The 15,833-nt window shown below is 41.3% G+C and overlaps 1 protein-coding gene across 1 annotated transcript; it reads left to right on the top strand.

The window, feature by feature from the left end:
• The first annotated feature begins 256 nt into the window (after positions 1 to 256).
• On the top strand, positions 257 to 13,962 carry nsun2 (NOP2/Sun RNA methyltransferase 2). Its single transcript, XM_074687493.1, has 19 exons — positions 257 to 552; positions 864 to 1,021; positions 1,320 to 1,424; positions 1,509 to 1,614; positions 1,750 to 1,821; positions 2,170 to 2,254; positions 2,779 to 2,971; positions 3,554 to 3,628; positions 3,815 to 3,945; positions 6,403 to 6,476; positions 6,658 to 6,788; positions 8,149 to 8,245; positions 8,504 to 8,721; positions 9,041 to 9,133; positions 9,222 to 9,357; positions 12,234 to 12,314; positions 12,581 to 12,719; positions 13,125 to 13,164; positions 13,275 to 13,962. Exons 1-19 carry the CDS (start codon positions 487 to 489, stop codon positions 13,588 to 13,590), a joined length of 2,316 nt encoding a protein of 771 aa, XP_074543594.1. The 5' UTR covers positions 257 to 486; the 3' UTR covers positions 13,591 to 13,962.
• Positions 13,963 to 15,833: the final 1,871 nt, after the last annotated feature.

Genomic DNA, 15,833 nt, shown 5'->3' with positions numbered 1-15,833 from the left:
CGTGATTTTTATTGCTGTACTCTAGGCAACAAACTTTGTGTCATATATCCTTTATAGAATAACTTTTTATTCGTTTTGAAGTCTAAAAATATGAGGAAAACCCCCACTCCCAGGAAAAATAAGAAGTATCTTTCTTTAACCAAAAAACCCCAAACTCTTTCAACGTATGATCATGTACAGCACACATAAAACAATTTAAGAATATTTTGATATCAATTAAAACACCTTAAAACGGCAATTCCCCTACAATGATTACACGACTATTCATTCTTTTCAGGCAGATATCGGGGCCACCTTGGAGGGTCCTGATTCATGTGCGTCAGACGCAACACCATGCGCAACACGCTTCCGAGATACACAGCGTAGCCTCACAACCTCAAACGTTCAGTAGACTTAGGTTATTTTCAATTCACGGGTCAGTTTTCAAAGCAGCCACTCACCACGTCGTTTAGCAGACTTTTCTCAAGGACTTTCCGCTATCCAATCATGGGGAAAAGAAGCAGACAGCGGCAGAAAAACCAGACTACCGGCAGGGATGACAGAGACAACGCAGTAAGATTTACACTTCTACTGCTACAACTCCTGCTTTCTCAGGCCACACATTACAAATAAACGCAAAAGTAGCTTCGCATGCACGCCCATACTTTTTAAAGGCTGTCTTTACTTAAAGTATGCTGTCATGCTTGTGTGGCACTTCTGCACAGCTGCAGCATCTCAACAGTTAGCTACTATAGCTTACAGCCATGTGTGGCCACCATTCATTTTGTTTCGCCCTAATATTAATTCAAACAGTGTCATGTCATGTGAAATTATAGTTGTTCACATATGATACGACACTAACAACAATGTCTCTGTGTGTTTAGGGCTGGGGAGCTGGTTATGCAGACATCGTCAAGGAGAACAAGCTGTTTGAGCACTACTACAAGGAACAGGGTTTGGTGCCTGACGGGGAGTTTGAGCAGTTCATGGACGCAATGAGGGAACCACTGCCTGCAACCATCCGCATCACTGGATACAAGAGGTGAGCTAGAGGAGTTAATGCCCTGCATTTAAGCAGATAAAAGAGCCCCGTTAAGAGCACGTTAGTTGCTGTAAACTTGTGCCTTTCATCTTCCTGCCAAAGCATACACTCATAGAGTTTAAAGAAGGTCTTTCAATATCATTAGGGTTACTTGTAAAATTAATTTGTCAATATGATCTCTGAATTTCTATTTCCCACCACATAAAAATACTTAAAGCCTTTGTAATGTTTCTAAACAACTTTCTTAAGCCAATGGACAAGCTTTGATACTTTCCTTAACTATTCCCTCTTGTTTCAGCCATGCCAAAGAAATCCTTCACTGTCTTAAGGACAAATACTTTAAGGAAATCCAGGAGGTAGAGATTGATGGCCAGAAGATTGAGGCTCCGCAGCCCCTGAGCTGGTAAGAGGTTGTCATTCACCCCTTTACCCATCAACAGAAGTCTCACTTAAAGACTAAATGCCCTCTCCGTCCTGTCCTCTTCAGGTATCCTGATGAGCAGGCCTGGCACACTAACATGAGCAGAAAAATCATCAGGAAGTCTCCCCTGCTGGAGAAGTTCCACCAGTTTCTGGTTAGCGAGACAGAGTCGGTGAGTTAATGCTTAAATCAAATAAAAAGATGTACTTTAATCAGTTTTGGCTTAAATGCTTTTCATGGAAAGGAAGAAAAGGAATCATCAGAGTTGATGAAAGAAACAGATAATTGTTCATGTTTATCTATTCAGGGTAACATCAGTCGACAGGAGGCTGTCAGCATGATCCCTCCTCTGCTCCTGAAGATTGAGCCCCACCATAAGGTAAAAGCACAAGTTCAAGTTTGAGAATATGGGGTCAGACTGAATCTCTGTGGGATCCCTCTCCTGCTGCAGGTTTCCTACCTCATCATTTGCTCTGTAAACTGCACTTGTTCATAAGTCTTACCACCCTAGCATTTGTGTAGGGGCTGTGACGGTGGGATTGAGACAGAATTTTATCACTCTTTAAATTTCTGCTTGCTTGATTTAGATTGGTGGTTGTCCCACAGTAATATATTTTTTATTTTGCATCCTCTTGTTGCTTTACAAACTCCTTCCCCATTGCTTTTAATACCAGCTGTCTTTTGAGAAAGATGCTGTTGGAAATGTTGACATGTGTTTTATGAGCAGATCTTGGACATGTGTGCAGCTCCTGGGTCGAAGACAGCCCAGCTGATTGAGATGCTCCATGCTGACATGGATGTGCCTTTCCCAGGTAAGAAGAGACATCTGAAATCTAAATGCAGCTGAAACTTTGAAAAAGGCTTATTCTTATAGAAGAGTTCAAACTAAAAAAAAAATAAAGTTTGTCTTTTTAAGTCCTGTCCATCGTCTGTATCAAAGGAAAATAACTACATCACACAAGCATATTGCAAAAAAAGAATATTAAAGGTCAACAGATATCTTAATGAAAAAATGACACACACACTGTTGCAGTGCATATGCCACTCTTCAACAGTACTCTGCAGTGTCTGAGGTCAGCGATAGTATGTGCTGTGTCTTTCAACCCTGTGCTCAGTGAACTCTGACCTGTAGACAGACAGCTTCACCGCCTGTGGAAAGCACAGACAAAGAAAAAGGGATAAGACGTAGAAGAATTAAAAATAGTCAAAGTGTATTTAAATGCAGCTCCTAGAGGCACCGAGCACATCCACGAGTCTAACTAGACATATTCCACGTTATAGGTAGACAACTAGCTTCCTCTGTGCTGCCACTAATATCATGTTCTTGACCTTTCAGAGGGCTTTGTCATTGCCAATGATGTGGACAATAAGCGCTGCTACCTGCTCGTCCACCAAGCCAAGCGTCTCAACAGCCCGTGCATCATGGTAGTTAACCACGACGCCTCCTGCATCCCCCTGCTGAAAATTGACGTGGATGGCAAGAAGGACATCCTTTTCTATGACCGCATCCTGTGTGACGTACCTTGCAGGTCAGGGAAAGGCTGCTGTACTTTCTTTCTTTATCGGTGACACACATTTCAGCCCTAAAAAGGTGTCCTGGGAAGAAGCAGATATAGGTAGAAATGTGGTTGATCAGCTCTGCTGTAGCTGCAGTTCTTCTGATGGAGAGGAGATTCATTATGACAGATGGAGATGAGCCCTCCTGCCCCCCCACCGCCTTCTGGCAGATGCAGGGTTTTTACAGGTCCTCTATAAATAGCTATTTATTATTTTTTTTCCCTTCATGCTAAATGGTAAAATATGGTGCCTCTCTTCAATCTAGCATCACTTTCAGACTAAAACCGAACTTTAAGTGTTTACAAATGCTGCCAAAGTTTGCCCAGCTGTGCAGAAGCCAGAAGACCCTGCCAAACACAACAGAGAGAAAGAGAAGCAAGGACAGCAGTAATGAAGACAGAACGTAGGGCAGGCAGGCAACAGTGATTCAAACAGTCAGCTAAAGCCCCCAACACTGGCAGTCTGTGTCAGGCAGACATGTCTGAAAAGTGTCTGGTGTTTCAGTGCCTAGGGGCTTGTCTCACATGTGCTGCTGTCTACTCTGTGCTCCGCAGCGGGGACGGCACCATGAGGAAGAACATCGACGTGTGGAAGAAGTGGACAACCAGCAACAGTTTGCATCTGCATGGGTGAGTGGAGAGAGAACGTGTTTGTGCTTTTGTAACAACACAGGAACGTGTGCACTCCTGTGGTAGACCAAATTGACTGAACAACAAGGGAATGCTATGTGATCTTTTGGTGCTAATTAAAAAAGTTGGCAGTATTAGAGAGCTTGTTCTTATGTGTGTTTTTCTGTGTTTGTTTGTTGTTACCAGGCTCCAGCTTCGTATTGCTGTGCGTGGTGTCGAACAGCTGGCCGTGGGTGGGAGGATGGTGTATTCCACCTGTTCACTCAACCCTATAGAGGACGAAGCTGTCATTGCGGCACTGCTGGAGAAGAGCGAAGGTTATAAACACACAGAACCAATACCATAACTTACATAAACAAGCTTATTTAGCTTTCATTTTATGTGCTCTAGTTTTGACTATTACCTGCAGTTACTAACATGCCTCCTCAACATTCCTCTATTAACCTAACCCTAATTATTTATTAGTGTTTGGTATGTCTTTGATAATTTATATAATGAATATTATGTTCAATGCCAGAGCTGTGGTTGGTTAATTCAGCCTGTAATAAATTCCTCCAAGATGGGAGCACATGTTTAAAACGAGGAGGAGTTTATGTAACCTGGCTCAACCACAACCTCCCCTGAAGTCAGCTAACATAAAGGCACTGTGGGGACTTGTCTAGTAATGTTGAAAAAGGCTCACTTTTGTATATGTGCCTGTTAATAACCTATAGTTTAAAATGAGATTATCAGCACCAAATAGGGATGGGTACCTTCCACATTTGAAACGATACGGTACAGATTCCCGGTACCTGGCCATCGGTATCGGTACTCAGCGGTACCAAGTGGTAAAAAAATATCAATTTGTTTAATTATAAATGTAAATTATTTTCCATTCAACATATTTATTCCTAAACATGGTACCTTGTAATGTTGTGTTTATGTTCAGCATGGTACTTTTGACAGAATTCGGTCGGTACCTATAAAAGTACCTAATTCTGTACCTATCCCTAGCACCAAATTGTTTTTTTTCTAAATGCTATTTCTCAGTATGTGTGGTTTAATTCCTGGAAGAACATACATTCAAATAGACCAAGAGTCTCTTTGATGGCCCTTTACCAGCCAGCAAAGTTTAGCTTCAAGAAGTGAGTTGACCAAGTGAGAAAAAACATTTTTTGGACTTGTTTTCAAGCTTTTCAAGCGTGTTAACTTGTACAATGACTTTTTTTTGCTGTCACAATGATCTATACAGAAGTAAAAAAAAATAGGTCAAATGAAGGCAGTGAACAGAGCCAACAATAACTATCAAAAATAGCCAAGCAGATAGAATAATACAAACCATCGCAATGACAATATACAAGTATTCAAGAGTCCAAAAATTAGGCAGTGGAAGTGCAAAAAGAATTTTAACCCTGAAAAATGATTATTTGTGCAAAAAATATGAAGGTAATTGAGCAAACCATGCATGTTGGAATGGTGTATATTTGAACTAGACTGGAAAAACAAATGTTGCGCATTCAGGACCATTTACTATCCTTGTGTCACTGGCTGTGATGTTGAGTAGCAGCGTCTCTTTTACGCTTGACTAATTTGATATTTCTATGCTGGTGCTTGTGAAAATATAATTACATTTGTATTATTTTCATCGTTCAAGCTTGGGAAGCTGTTGTTTGTTTAATGAACAGGTGTGCATCACAATACTGCAGCAATACTGGGTCAGTATTTAATTTTATCAATACTATCACTGTCAAAGTGAAATCTGGGAGACTGCAGAGGTCAGAGGTGTGATACATATGCAGTCATGTCTTATGTCTTTGTCTTTGTGCACAGCTCACTGCACCAATAAAACTAATGGTCACTGTAGACTCATATAAAGGTGCATAATTTGGCCTGATGTAAACAGCTGTGCTTAGAGCAGAGCCTCTCATACCAGGTGCAGACTCCTTTATGTGTTTTAGCTGCTTTAGTCTTTCTCTGCTGCAGTTTCTTCCTCAGAGACACCACTGCGCTCAGATTTTAGTACACCATATCTGCTGCCATGAGTCTAATGTTCTAGTCAGTTTACTGCACAAGTAAGTGGGAAGGCTAGTGTCCAAGCTTTAATGAGGTGTTGCTCTCCTCTCAGCATCAGTTATGTCACTAATGCAGCTGCTTAGTTCCACCACGGAGAGCCCCTGACACAACTGCGGTTTTCAAACTTAGCTTCAGTAGGGAGAAACATTAGGTTGAATTAGGTAACAGTAGTTGATTATGACAGTGATTAAGCCAGCAGATGTGTCTCCAATTTATATTTTTATCACTCCTTGGCTTATATTGTAAGTAAAGGTTTTTAAGTTTGTAGTAAAACAAGTGTTTTACTGAATGACTGTGGCTACTTTTTAATTTATTTATTGATCAGCAGATTATCTCGATCAGATTTACTCTACAATTCAAAATGGTGTAATGACTTAAAAACCCAATAAGGTTCCCTCTCTGAACATTACAGATGAAAATATCTTGAACAGCAATGTTAACACATTTAATGACCCACAAAGGCCCCAGATAGGACATTTCTGTAATAACAGGGGTGTAAAAGGCTCCAGTTGTGGCTCTCTTATTAACATTGTCAGATGACTCAAAATAGTGCAGTAAGATCTCTTTCCTGCTGCTCGAACCCTTTAGATATAAACCTATAGCATTACAGTCTGCATCACATCTGCTTTGAGATGCCAGAATTAGTTCATAAAATTATGTCAAAACATAACAACTCAAGTCTTTTTGTCAAGTCGTAAAGTCTTTCCTGCTTCTTTTGGCAGGAGCCTTGGAGCTGGCCGACTGCTCAGCTGATCTGCCAGGGCTGAAGTGGATGCCTGGGGTCACTTCCTGGAAGGTACTGGAACATTTAGTCTTTGGTGGTCACTACAACAAACCAGGCGCTCCAACAACAAACCACAAAACTGTATTTAAGTCCTGGAGGCACCTCTGCTTTGAAGTCAGACAGACAGAATAAAATTGGTTGATGTGAACTTCCTAGATTGAATTTAACATTTGAACTGCTGTTTTCTCTTTAGCTGATGACCAAAGAAGGGCAATGGTTCTCTAACTGGTCTGAGGTTCCTGGCAGCCGTCACACACAGATCCGCCCCACCATGTTTCCACCAACAGACCCAGAAAAACTTGCTCGCATGCATCTGGAGAGATGGTATGTATACTTTGCAAACCGAGCTTCAGTACTGAAATTTGGAGCAATGATTTTGTGATTTTTATTATTCCTCTTATTTTAAACTCCAAACTGTTAAATATTGTCAGCTTGATTTTATTATGTTCTGTTGAAGGCTCTTTAGAGAGATTATCAGTCTATGTCATAAAGATGCATGCATGTGCATGCATCTTGACCACAGAAGCAGCGTTTAGCTCCATTTATTCAGATGAGTTAGCGTTTTTTAAACACTAAATTCAACCTGTCATCAGCATAAAAATATACGGTTGTTCTGTGGCCAGTTTTTAGAAACAATACTTTACAACAGAGGTAACGTCTATCAAGTTTTGACCGTCACAGAGCAACCAGTGTTTTGAAGTTACTAGCAACCATGCTAACTGGTGACTGTCAGCCGACAGTATCAGTGATTAACGGCTGAGAGTCCCCAGTTAACAGGGTCACACTTAACACTGAAACACCAGCACGACTGCAGGTAAATAATTAACTCTGGATGTATTTTTCTGGTTCTTTTATCACGAACCAGGTCTCAGACTCAACAGTCTTTGTGCTATTTTGGTCTGGGAGGGTTTCTGGTTTATTGACACATGTTTACGCCCTGGTCTGTCACAGTCTGGTAAGTGTCCACGGATAATGCAGTCAGGAGCATCAAGTGACAGTTGTGTGTTTAACTTGCTCTCTGGGTACACGCCGGATTTCTCCACTAAAAATGTCTGTCCACCTAATATCTGTCCACTGGCTGATCTTTTATATCCACTCGCTGCTATTTCACAAAGCTGGGAGCCATTGACCATCCGTCAAAGTGATCATGTTTAGTTTATAAATGTGTTTTTTGTAGTTAACTCCTCCATGTCAGATGACAAACCATTATACTCAGGAGTGCTTCTGCACCCAAGTTACATGCGCATTCAGTGTTGAAAAACAATTAATCCCTCCATAGCTAAAGAAAACAGGAGTAGTGAGAGCAAAAATCCTTGTTTAATGAATGCCAAATTTTTACTTAGTATCCTGTAAGTGCACACACTGTTCCTCATCTTTGCTGGTTCCAATTTATTAGCTGAGTGACTTCAAAGACACACACTCACACTTTAACAAACTCTGCATGAGTGCACGTATATGTACACACCTGCACTCATGCTTAAGCGGGAGGATGATGTCATCCCCACTGAGTAGCTTTTTCATCAACACACAGACGGATTCATTCACCGACCAGCAGGGGGAGCTATGGTCACACATTAATATTAGCACCCTCTGCACTGAACGTCAACAAAGCTGTGTTTTTCTCACGGTAGGTGGCACCATGAAAGTCAGAGTGATGATTAATGTTTGTGTGTTTTAATATCAGTATGAGGATTCTGCCACATCACCAGAACACGGGGGGCTTCTTTGTGGCTGTGCTGGTGAAGAAAGCGCCAATGCCTTGGAACAAAAGATATCCCAAGGTACGTCCTCTCAATCACTGATGTAAATTACACACACACACCTAAAGGATGATGAGCTTGTCAGTTGTACTTGAAGAGGTAAGTGGAACAGAATTGTCCACATGGATTTGGAGCGTGTGTCTGTGAAACCTGTAGAGACCCCAGCCTCTTCCCTCCCTCAGAAACACACACAAACTTGCATCACTCACTTGCATCAGTTTCAAACCACAGCTGTGACTTCTTCCTTTCTTTGCTCATCTCCTTCTCCATCGTCACCAGCTGAGAAAAGACAAGTCGTCCATCTCAGAGGCCCAAAGTAAAGGCCCTACAACAGCCTCGCCCCCCGTAGGCACTCCCTGCCCCCCAGAGAGCACTGTAGAGAAAGAGGAGGAGGAGGAGGAGGAGGGAGAGGGTTCAGGGGAAAAAGCAGAGGAGGAGGCACCCAAAGCATCTTCCTTAACCCAGGAGGATACTGCTAAACAAGAGGGAGTGTGTGGGTGAGTCATTTGCTTTGGTAAACTGATACACAGATGAATATTTTGAGCGATTAATGATGTAAAAATGAAGACATTTGAACCAAAAATTATTCATCAAATCAAGAAACTTGTTCCCAGGCCCAAAGAAAATGTTCATGTTAGGCTGAAGTCATCATCTGCCCAACTAATTATCATTATGAAGGTCACAATTAAAATGTTTGTATCATATCAGATGCTAATGATTTTTTTCTGCCCAATCGCAGCACATTTGATCTTTGGTATTCAAATACACATGAAGAAATGATGTCACTGAAATTTGTCTTTGCTCTCTGTTAAACAGCCCTCCTCCCAACAAGAAGATGAAGCTGTTTGGTTATAAAGAAGACCCCTTTGTGTTCCTGACAGAAGACGACCCTGTCTTCACCAGCATACAGTCAGTTCTTCTTTTGTGTTTTACAAACAGTGATCAGTTTTCATCTTTATGATTCTGCTTAACAGATTCATGTGTTTTCCCTTTTTAGATCTTTCTACGATATGTCACCTGACTTCCCCAAGCTCAATGTTCTGACCAGGACCCATGACGGCAAGAAGAGGCACTTGTACATGGTGTCGAAAGAGCTTCGCAACGTGCTCCTCAACAACAGTGAACGCATGAAGGTGTGTTTGTCTTTTAAAATGTTAAAGTTAGGAGCAATAACGATTATTAAACACTTTTATATGATGAAAAATATTCACACAGATAACATTTGGGGTGCAAAACCTCTTGTACCATCACTGAGGCGCAAACACATGAGACTAAGTTTAAATCCCACCAGGCAGAGCTCTCCATCCCCCTTGTCTGTGTGCTTTAATACTTTAAAAAAGAAAAAGAAACATGCATATACTTTTGATAGATGCAACAGTTCCTTTTTTGTGTACTTGTGTGTACATTTACCTGCCCATCAGAGAAAAGCTGCCTAACAGATGGCATCCTCTTCTACCCAAAATCCCTCTGGTCCTCCACCCTGCAGCACCTGCACAGGTGGCTCTGTGCATGTGATTCTGTTTGTGAGCCTCAGTCTCTTTGTTCTCCATGTGTTTAATGTGCCTCACTTTTAAATCACTTTCTGTTGAAAGCTGAACCACAATGGAATGGATTTCTCCACAACCATAACAGCTTTTGGGTTTGGTGATTGAAAAAGGAAGCTCATATCCGCTTCATGCATCTTCAGATTAAAAAAATCATGCAAGAAATTTGCTCTTTTCAGAATCCCATAAGGTATGTAGCATATTTTCGGCCTCTCCCCTTGTTATAACCCTGTAATCAATATCCCTCCTCAGCTGTGTCTGATGCTGGTTGTGGCTCTGTGGTAAGTCTGGTGATGATGGGGAATCTCATCACCAGAGGCCTGAGTAAAAAAAGAAACACTAAAGCCAAAAGCGAAATTTCTGGTCATCTCAGTATAAATCTGGATTACCAGCCTCTGGTTTGTGTAAGACACTACTAGCAAGACTCAGTGTGCTGGTGAAATCAGCCTTTCGTTCTAATGCAACACACACACTGTGGCCCACGAGCCAAACCTGCCCCACCAGGGCTTTTAATCCAGTCCCCAGAATATTACTGAAAAATACCCGGCCTAATGAGGAGAAAAAACTGTCACTTCATTTGTTTTTGAATCAAATAAAACAAAAACCCTCTGAAAGGGCTGGGACGATATGCTATTCTCATGATTAAATTATGTTACGATTTTTGTGGGATGATTTGCGATTGTATGATATTAACAATTTTTGTGATCTTTAGTTTGCTTTTTTTTAACACCAGACCATGCGAAAAAGTTGAATGGTGATGGCAGAGTCTACAGACTATATCAGAAGCCATATTTTCCCATAAAATGCACATTATCTAAATCAGAGAGAAACATTTCACCCTCTGCTGGAGAAAAGTGTTAACTTTTTTCCAATCCAGTTTATAAACAAAGACTGAAACGAAGAATTTGAATTTGAAAAAAACAAAGATTTTTTTTAAAAGAATTCCAATTTTTGTAATGTCAGACAAAAAATTCCAATATATCGATTTTTGTTTTTTTCTCCCACCCCTACCCTCTGATGAGCAGCTTGTGCCATCACCTGCCTTCAAACAAAAATGACCACAAACTCATTGAATGCAGAGTTGCACTTGTTGCCCTCTCTTGTTTAGTTGAAGTTGGGTTAAAGTAACTACTTTTGCATGGGGGTATTGAGATTCCTGAGTAGAGATGTTTCTCTGACTGTTCAAGATCTGACTCTTTGAAGCTCTGTGTTGTACAGATGTCTCAGAGTAAAATTCTTTAGCTGTAGAGAGAGTTTGGTTGGAATAGGGTACATCATTTCTAAAACCTGGCGATAGATTTTAGTATCTATAGATACCAAGTGGCAACCTCCGGTCTAAGAAAATGAGACAATGCTGTTCAAATCTGCTGTTTCTCGAGTGTCCACTTGAGGCTGGCTCCAGAAATACCGGAAGTCACATACACACCAAGCCAAAATAAGCTGTTTTCAAAGCAGAAATTGACCTATTTACAGCCTGGTTCAATAAACGTCTCTAATCTGAGTCGCTAATTTTACTGTAAGCACCCACTGTACAGGGGACAAATTTTTCTCTCACTCAGCAGTTCAGTGGTTATTAAGATCGCAACCTTGCCCAATTAGAGGCACTGCTCAGGGTCATGTGACCCACAGGTGCCCTATAGCTGTACGCAAAGCTCTTGCTACTACCAATATGGCCCCTATAGTCGATGTACTTAATTTTCTGTTTCAGAAACAAACGGGTGGCGTCAGGGAGATTACGTCCATGTTTCATACAGTGTATGATAGATACATACTTATCGGTCTGTTCTTCATTAAAGCTGTGCTTTTCTGCATCGACTTTTTGTTTAAAGCTCTCAGAGAGTGACATTTTCTAAGCTTTGAATATATTCAGAGGGCCTCTCTCCTGCCTGCATCTGATGGACAGCTTTGTCAGCCTCTTAAAGATGAAACCTAAACAATTGAATCTCCCCCTAGTGGTTTGCTGCGGTACAGGTTGTATGAGTCTATTAAAGCTGACTAAAAAACAAACTTTGAATGAAGATTAATATATAAATTGTAATATTAGAAAGTGAGCATTCATATTTGTACTTGTGTGGCAATAGTCGCTCATTAATTAATGAGTCTAGTTTTATATGATCTACTTTCCAAGGGTGGTTAGGGTTAGGATTTGGTTTGAGTTAACATATTTTTTTTATTTTTATTTTTTTCAGAAATGAGGTTTTATTTCATTTGCAAATCCCTGACAGTTGCCTCCTACTCCTGCTGAGACACTGACGAGCTGCTGTGCTGTGTTTGCCCACAGTTTTGTATTTAGTTGTTCAGTTTATGCCTCAAGGCATTTAAGTGAGCAGTGTTACAAAAACATTACCAGTGATTGTACTTAACAAAGAGGAACACAATGGCTCCTTAATCTTAGATTAAAGTACTTTTGAGTGTATTTTCAGGTGTGATTTGTCTAAACGTGTTCTTTCCAATTTGTTTGTCAGGTCATTAATACTGGAGTGAAGGTGTGGTCACGCAACAGTGACGGAGAGGAGTTTGGCTGTGCCTTTAGGCTCGCTCAAGAGGTAACACACACACACATGCACACTTTGTTCAGCCGCACACTTGAATATCACTTCTCATCCAAATATGCACTTTTTTATTCAGAGCAGACATTTATTAAACATCTTCTCTCTAATCAGTCAGAAAAGCAGATCAAACATCAGTGAAAACACACATGGCAGAGGTCACTCTTAGAGGTTATTGGCTGTTTCCACAGTGTTGCTGAAAAGTATGTAAATGGTATATTGGTGCACAGATTGTCAACCACATGTTTCTTCTTCTCTGGAAGGGCATCTACACTCTTCAGCCGTACATCCGCTCCAGGATAATCAGAGTGAGTGTGGAGGACATCAAAGTGCTGCTCACCCAGGAGAACCCCTTCCTCAGCAAACTGGAGAACGATGCTCACGCTCAAGCCAAGAAAATGGGTACACAAACAAAATATTCACACACCAAAAAATTAAGTGGTGCATTTCATGTGATTAACTCTTTCACAGATACAAAGCTTGGTGATAAATTTTGGTGAAATTTGAACATTAGCTAGATGTTGACAGTGAGGAAACATATCAAGTAGAGTGGATAATGACTGGAAGGTGTCCGGCTTTGTTGGCATAGAATAACAGTGAAATGAATGAGTAATGCTGTCTTCCTCAGCAACGCTGTTGAGCTGCCCTTGAGCAAGGTATTGACCCAAAAAACTCTGAAGAGGAGCTCAGCATTTCCAAAAAAGGAAACTTCCATTGTTTGTTTTCAGAGATGAATAGTAACGATACTCCCTGATGAAAATAGGCTCTGATGATTGGGTTGTTATTAACCTGTTATTCCTTCTGCAGTTATGGGAAGCATTGTGTTGAAGTACATCCCCAACCCAAAGTAAGTTGTCATCAGTATATTAACCTTCAAACACATACCCTCACTGTTTCTGGTGAGAAGTCCTGGTTTTTACTCATTTATGACACCTGCTGTTTCCTTCTTTTCGTCAGTAACCCAGCAGAGCCTCAGTGCTCCATCCAGCTGTGTGGCTGGAGGGGAAAAACGTCCATCAGAGCCTTCGTCCCACGTAACGAGAGATTTCATTACCTCCGAATGTTAGGCGTAGAGGTCTTCAGAGACAAACAGGGCCTCGGGCAGAAAAAGAGGGATGAAGAAAAGGAAGGAAAAGGAGACGGAGAGGAGGGGGAAAAGGACAGACAGGAGGACGGAGCAGCTGAAAACGAGGCTGAGCTGGACTTGGAGAATGGAAATGAAAATGGATCATCACCAAAGATGGACACTGGCTGCCAGGGGATGAGCAGCTGAGGATGGAGAGGGGAAGCTGGAGCAGATGATTGACTGAACTTCTATTAGAGCTCTGAGAGCTGAACCAGGTCTAAGACCACAGGAGAGTGATGTGCCTGAACCGATCCCCCTGTTCAACACACTGCCAATGCAGAAGGATTCCCGCTCAGAGATCGACTCTGTTTGGATTTTACATTTTTTAATCCTCTCTGGGAGTCAGCTTTTAGTTAAATGCTTATTTTATGTAAGTTTATGTTTTAACACATTTATGTGACTAAGCAGTAAACCTCGATTTTCTTTTAGTTGCCCATGTTTAGAGAGGTTTATATACATTGTAATCTTATTTTCTACACCTGCTACTTGGAGAAATGTGGAGTTGATTAAAGCTTTTGAAGGTCATCTGTGTCAGTATATTTTTATGTACTAGAAGTCTCAACAGAAAAAGGATTGAATAAGCTCCATAAATATTAATAGAAAAAATAAAACTAGGTTGTGATGAACCAAACAGAATTTGAGGTAATGTAAATCACACCATCTAATATTCCAAAAGTGGTCTTCAGGAGACGCAAGGGGTGCAGATGTAGTTCCAGCTTAAGAGTCACCACATTTAAAACCTTCATGACTGGCATTACATCGTCTCTGTTCCCATTTCACACTTGTAGAGATGGATGATCACTAACCACCCTATTTTGTCAGTAAAGAAATGAAAAGTAACAATAACACCCCTTTTCCACCTAGCCAACTCCAGTGCTAGTCTGGAGCTAGTGCCCTATTAAACACCGGTTCTTTGTGTTTCCACCACAAAGGAACTGCCCCCCAGACAAAAAAAAAAACTGGTCCCAGAGAATCACCTACTTCTTGCTGGGCTAGAAAAAGAACAGCATCAGAGGCTGAGGGCAGGGTTAACATGACCAAAATGACACCAACCAAAACGCTGTGGCTGAAAAAGAGGGTGTGTAGATGGCAAGATGGCTGCTGGGTGTCATTCAGTAGGTTTACATGTCCACAGTGGTCCGACAAAGGTCAAAGTTTGGTCTTTAAGTCACAGCAGAAGATCTAGTTTTGTGTACATATACACGCAGAAAAGAGAATCCAACTTTTGGCTGAAAACGTGTCAGTACGTTTAGATAGGCAGCGCTGTTTACTTTTTTGTATAGACGTAGTTTCAGTTCACCTGAAGAGAAGGCAACATTTCAACAATGGTCGAGATGGATGAAGCTGTAGCTCTTTGTGTTTCTCATGTACTATGCGCGTTAATTTCATTACATGGTGTTTGTTGTGTTGGAGCACAGTAATCCTATATATCATGGTCATCTACTTCCTCTTCCAGGTGAAATTTGCAGAAGCTGAATGCCAAGGAGCAACAAGACCTACCAAATCCTGCTGAATCCAACCACAGTCTGATTACAATCACGCTATCTGCGTGTGTCAATCAAGCTATCCCTAGTCTGTTCTCAGTCTGAATTAGCTGTTTACATGCATCTTAACTATCTGTTCTCGTGCTGACTTAGCTAATAGTCTGATTTCTTAAGCTGCATGTTAAAAAAGTTAAATAAGTTTAATGAACAACTTCTTCTGAAATGCTGACATCTCTGGTTACATACTTTAATACTTGTTAGCATTTTTGCTGTCTAGCTCGTGCATAATACAGATAAAGCTGACAGGATATCATGATTATCATTTTGTAACATCATCAGCATGGCTTCAGGGTCAGTTCCTGTCTGAACTCTGTCTTTATAAACAGGATTGTATGATCACACATACATGAAAGGGATCCTCCAGCGTCTTTCACTGATAGTCAGAATGTTTATGAACACATCTTTGATTTAATGACATCAGCTCATTTCTGCATTAGCTCTGCTAGCCTCACTGCACTGCACGGACAGAAAGCGCTCCTGTTTATAACCCAGTCCAGCTGCCATGACAACAGCCGCCATGACAACCAGCCCCCTCACCTCTGTGGGCTGATGGGATGAGGACAGAGGGACCACAGAAAGCATCCTGCACTCCCCCGCTCTGCTCCTTATTTCTCCCTGCTCACTCCCTCTTCACTGCTCCTCGTCACTCTCTGTTGTCCCTCATTACCTTCTTCTTTAATCTGATCTGTGACCTCTAAAGTGCTCGATGATGGGTATTAACCATGCAGCGGGGACTGTCGTGCCAATTCCCTGGGCTGTATGGAGATGGTAGTGACAGCGCTGTTTGCAGAGGCGGAGGAGAGCTTGTCTGGAGCTTTAGTTTACATGCGAGGATGAAGTTAACAC

The sequence above is a fragment of the Halichoeres trimaculatus genome, unplaced genomic scaffold (genome assembly GCF_033239565.1).
Source record: "Halichoeres trimaculatus isolate MK-OKI-2021-1 unplaced genomic scaffold, fHalTri1.1 fHalTri1_scaffold_14, whole genome shotgun sequence".
Classification (NCBI taxonomy): domain Eukaryota; kingdom Metazoa; phylum Chordata; class Actinopteri; order Labriformes; family Labridae; genus Halichoeres; species Halichoeres trimaculatus.
Note: the sequence above shows the minus strand (reverse complement) of the source record. Positions and strands in the feature narration are given on the sequence as shown.

Coding starts and splice junctions, on each gene's coding strand:
- nsun2 (XM_074687493.1), top strand. CDS start 487: ATGGGGAAAAGAAGCAGACAGCGGCAGAAAAACCAGACTACCGGCAGG. Junction 3,946..6,402: donor ACTGCTGGAGAAGAGCGAAG/GTTATAAACACA, acceptor TTCTTTTGGCAG/GAGCCTTGGAGCTGGCCGAC. Junction 8,722..9,040: donor AAACAAGAGGGAGTGTGTGG/GTGAGTCATTTG, acceptor TCTGTTAAACAG/CCCTCCTCCCAACAAGAAGA.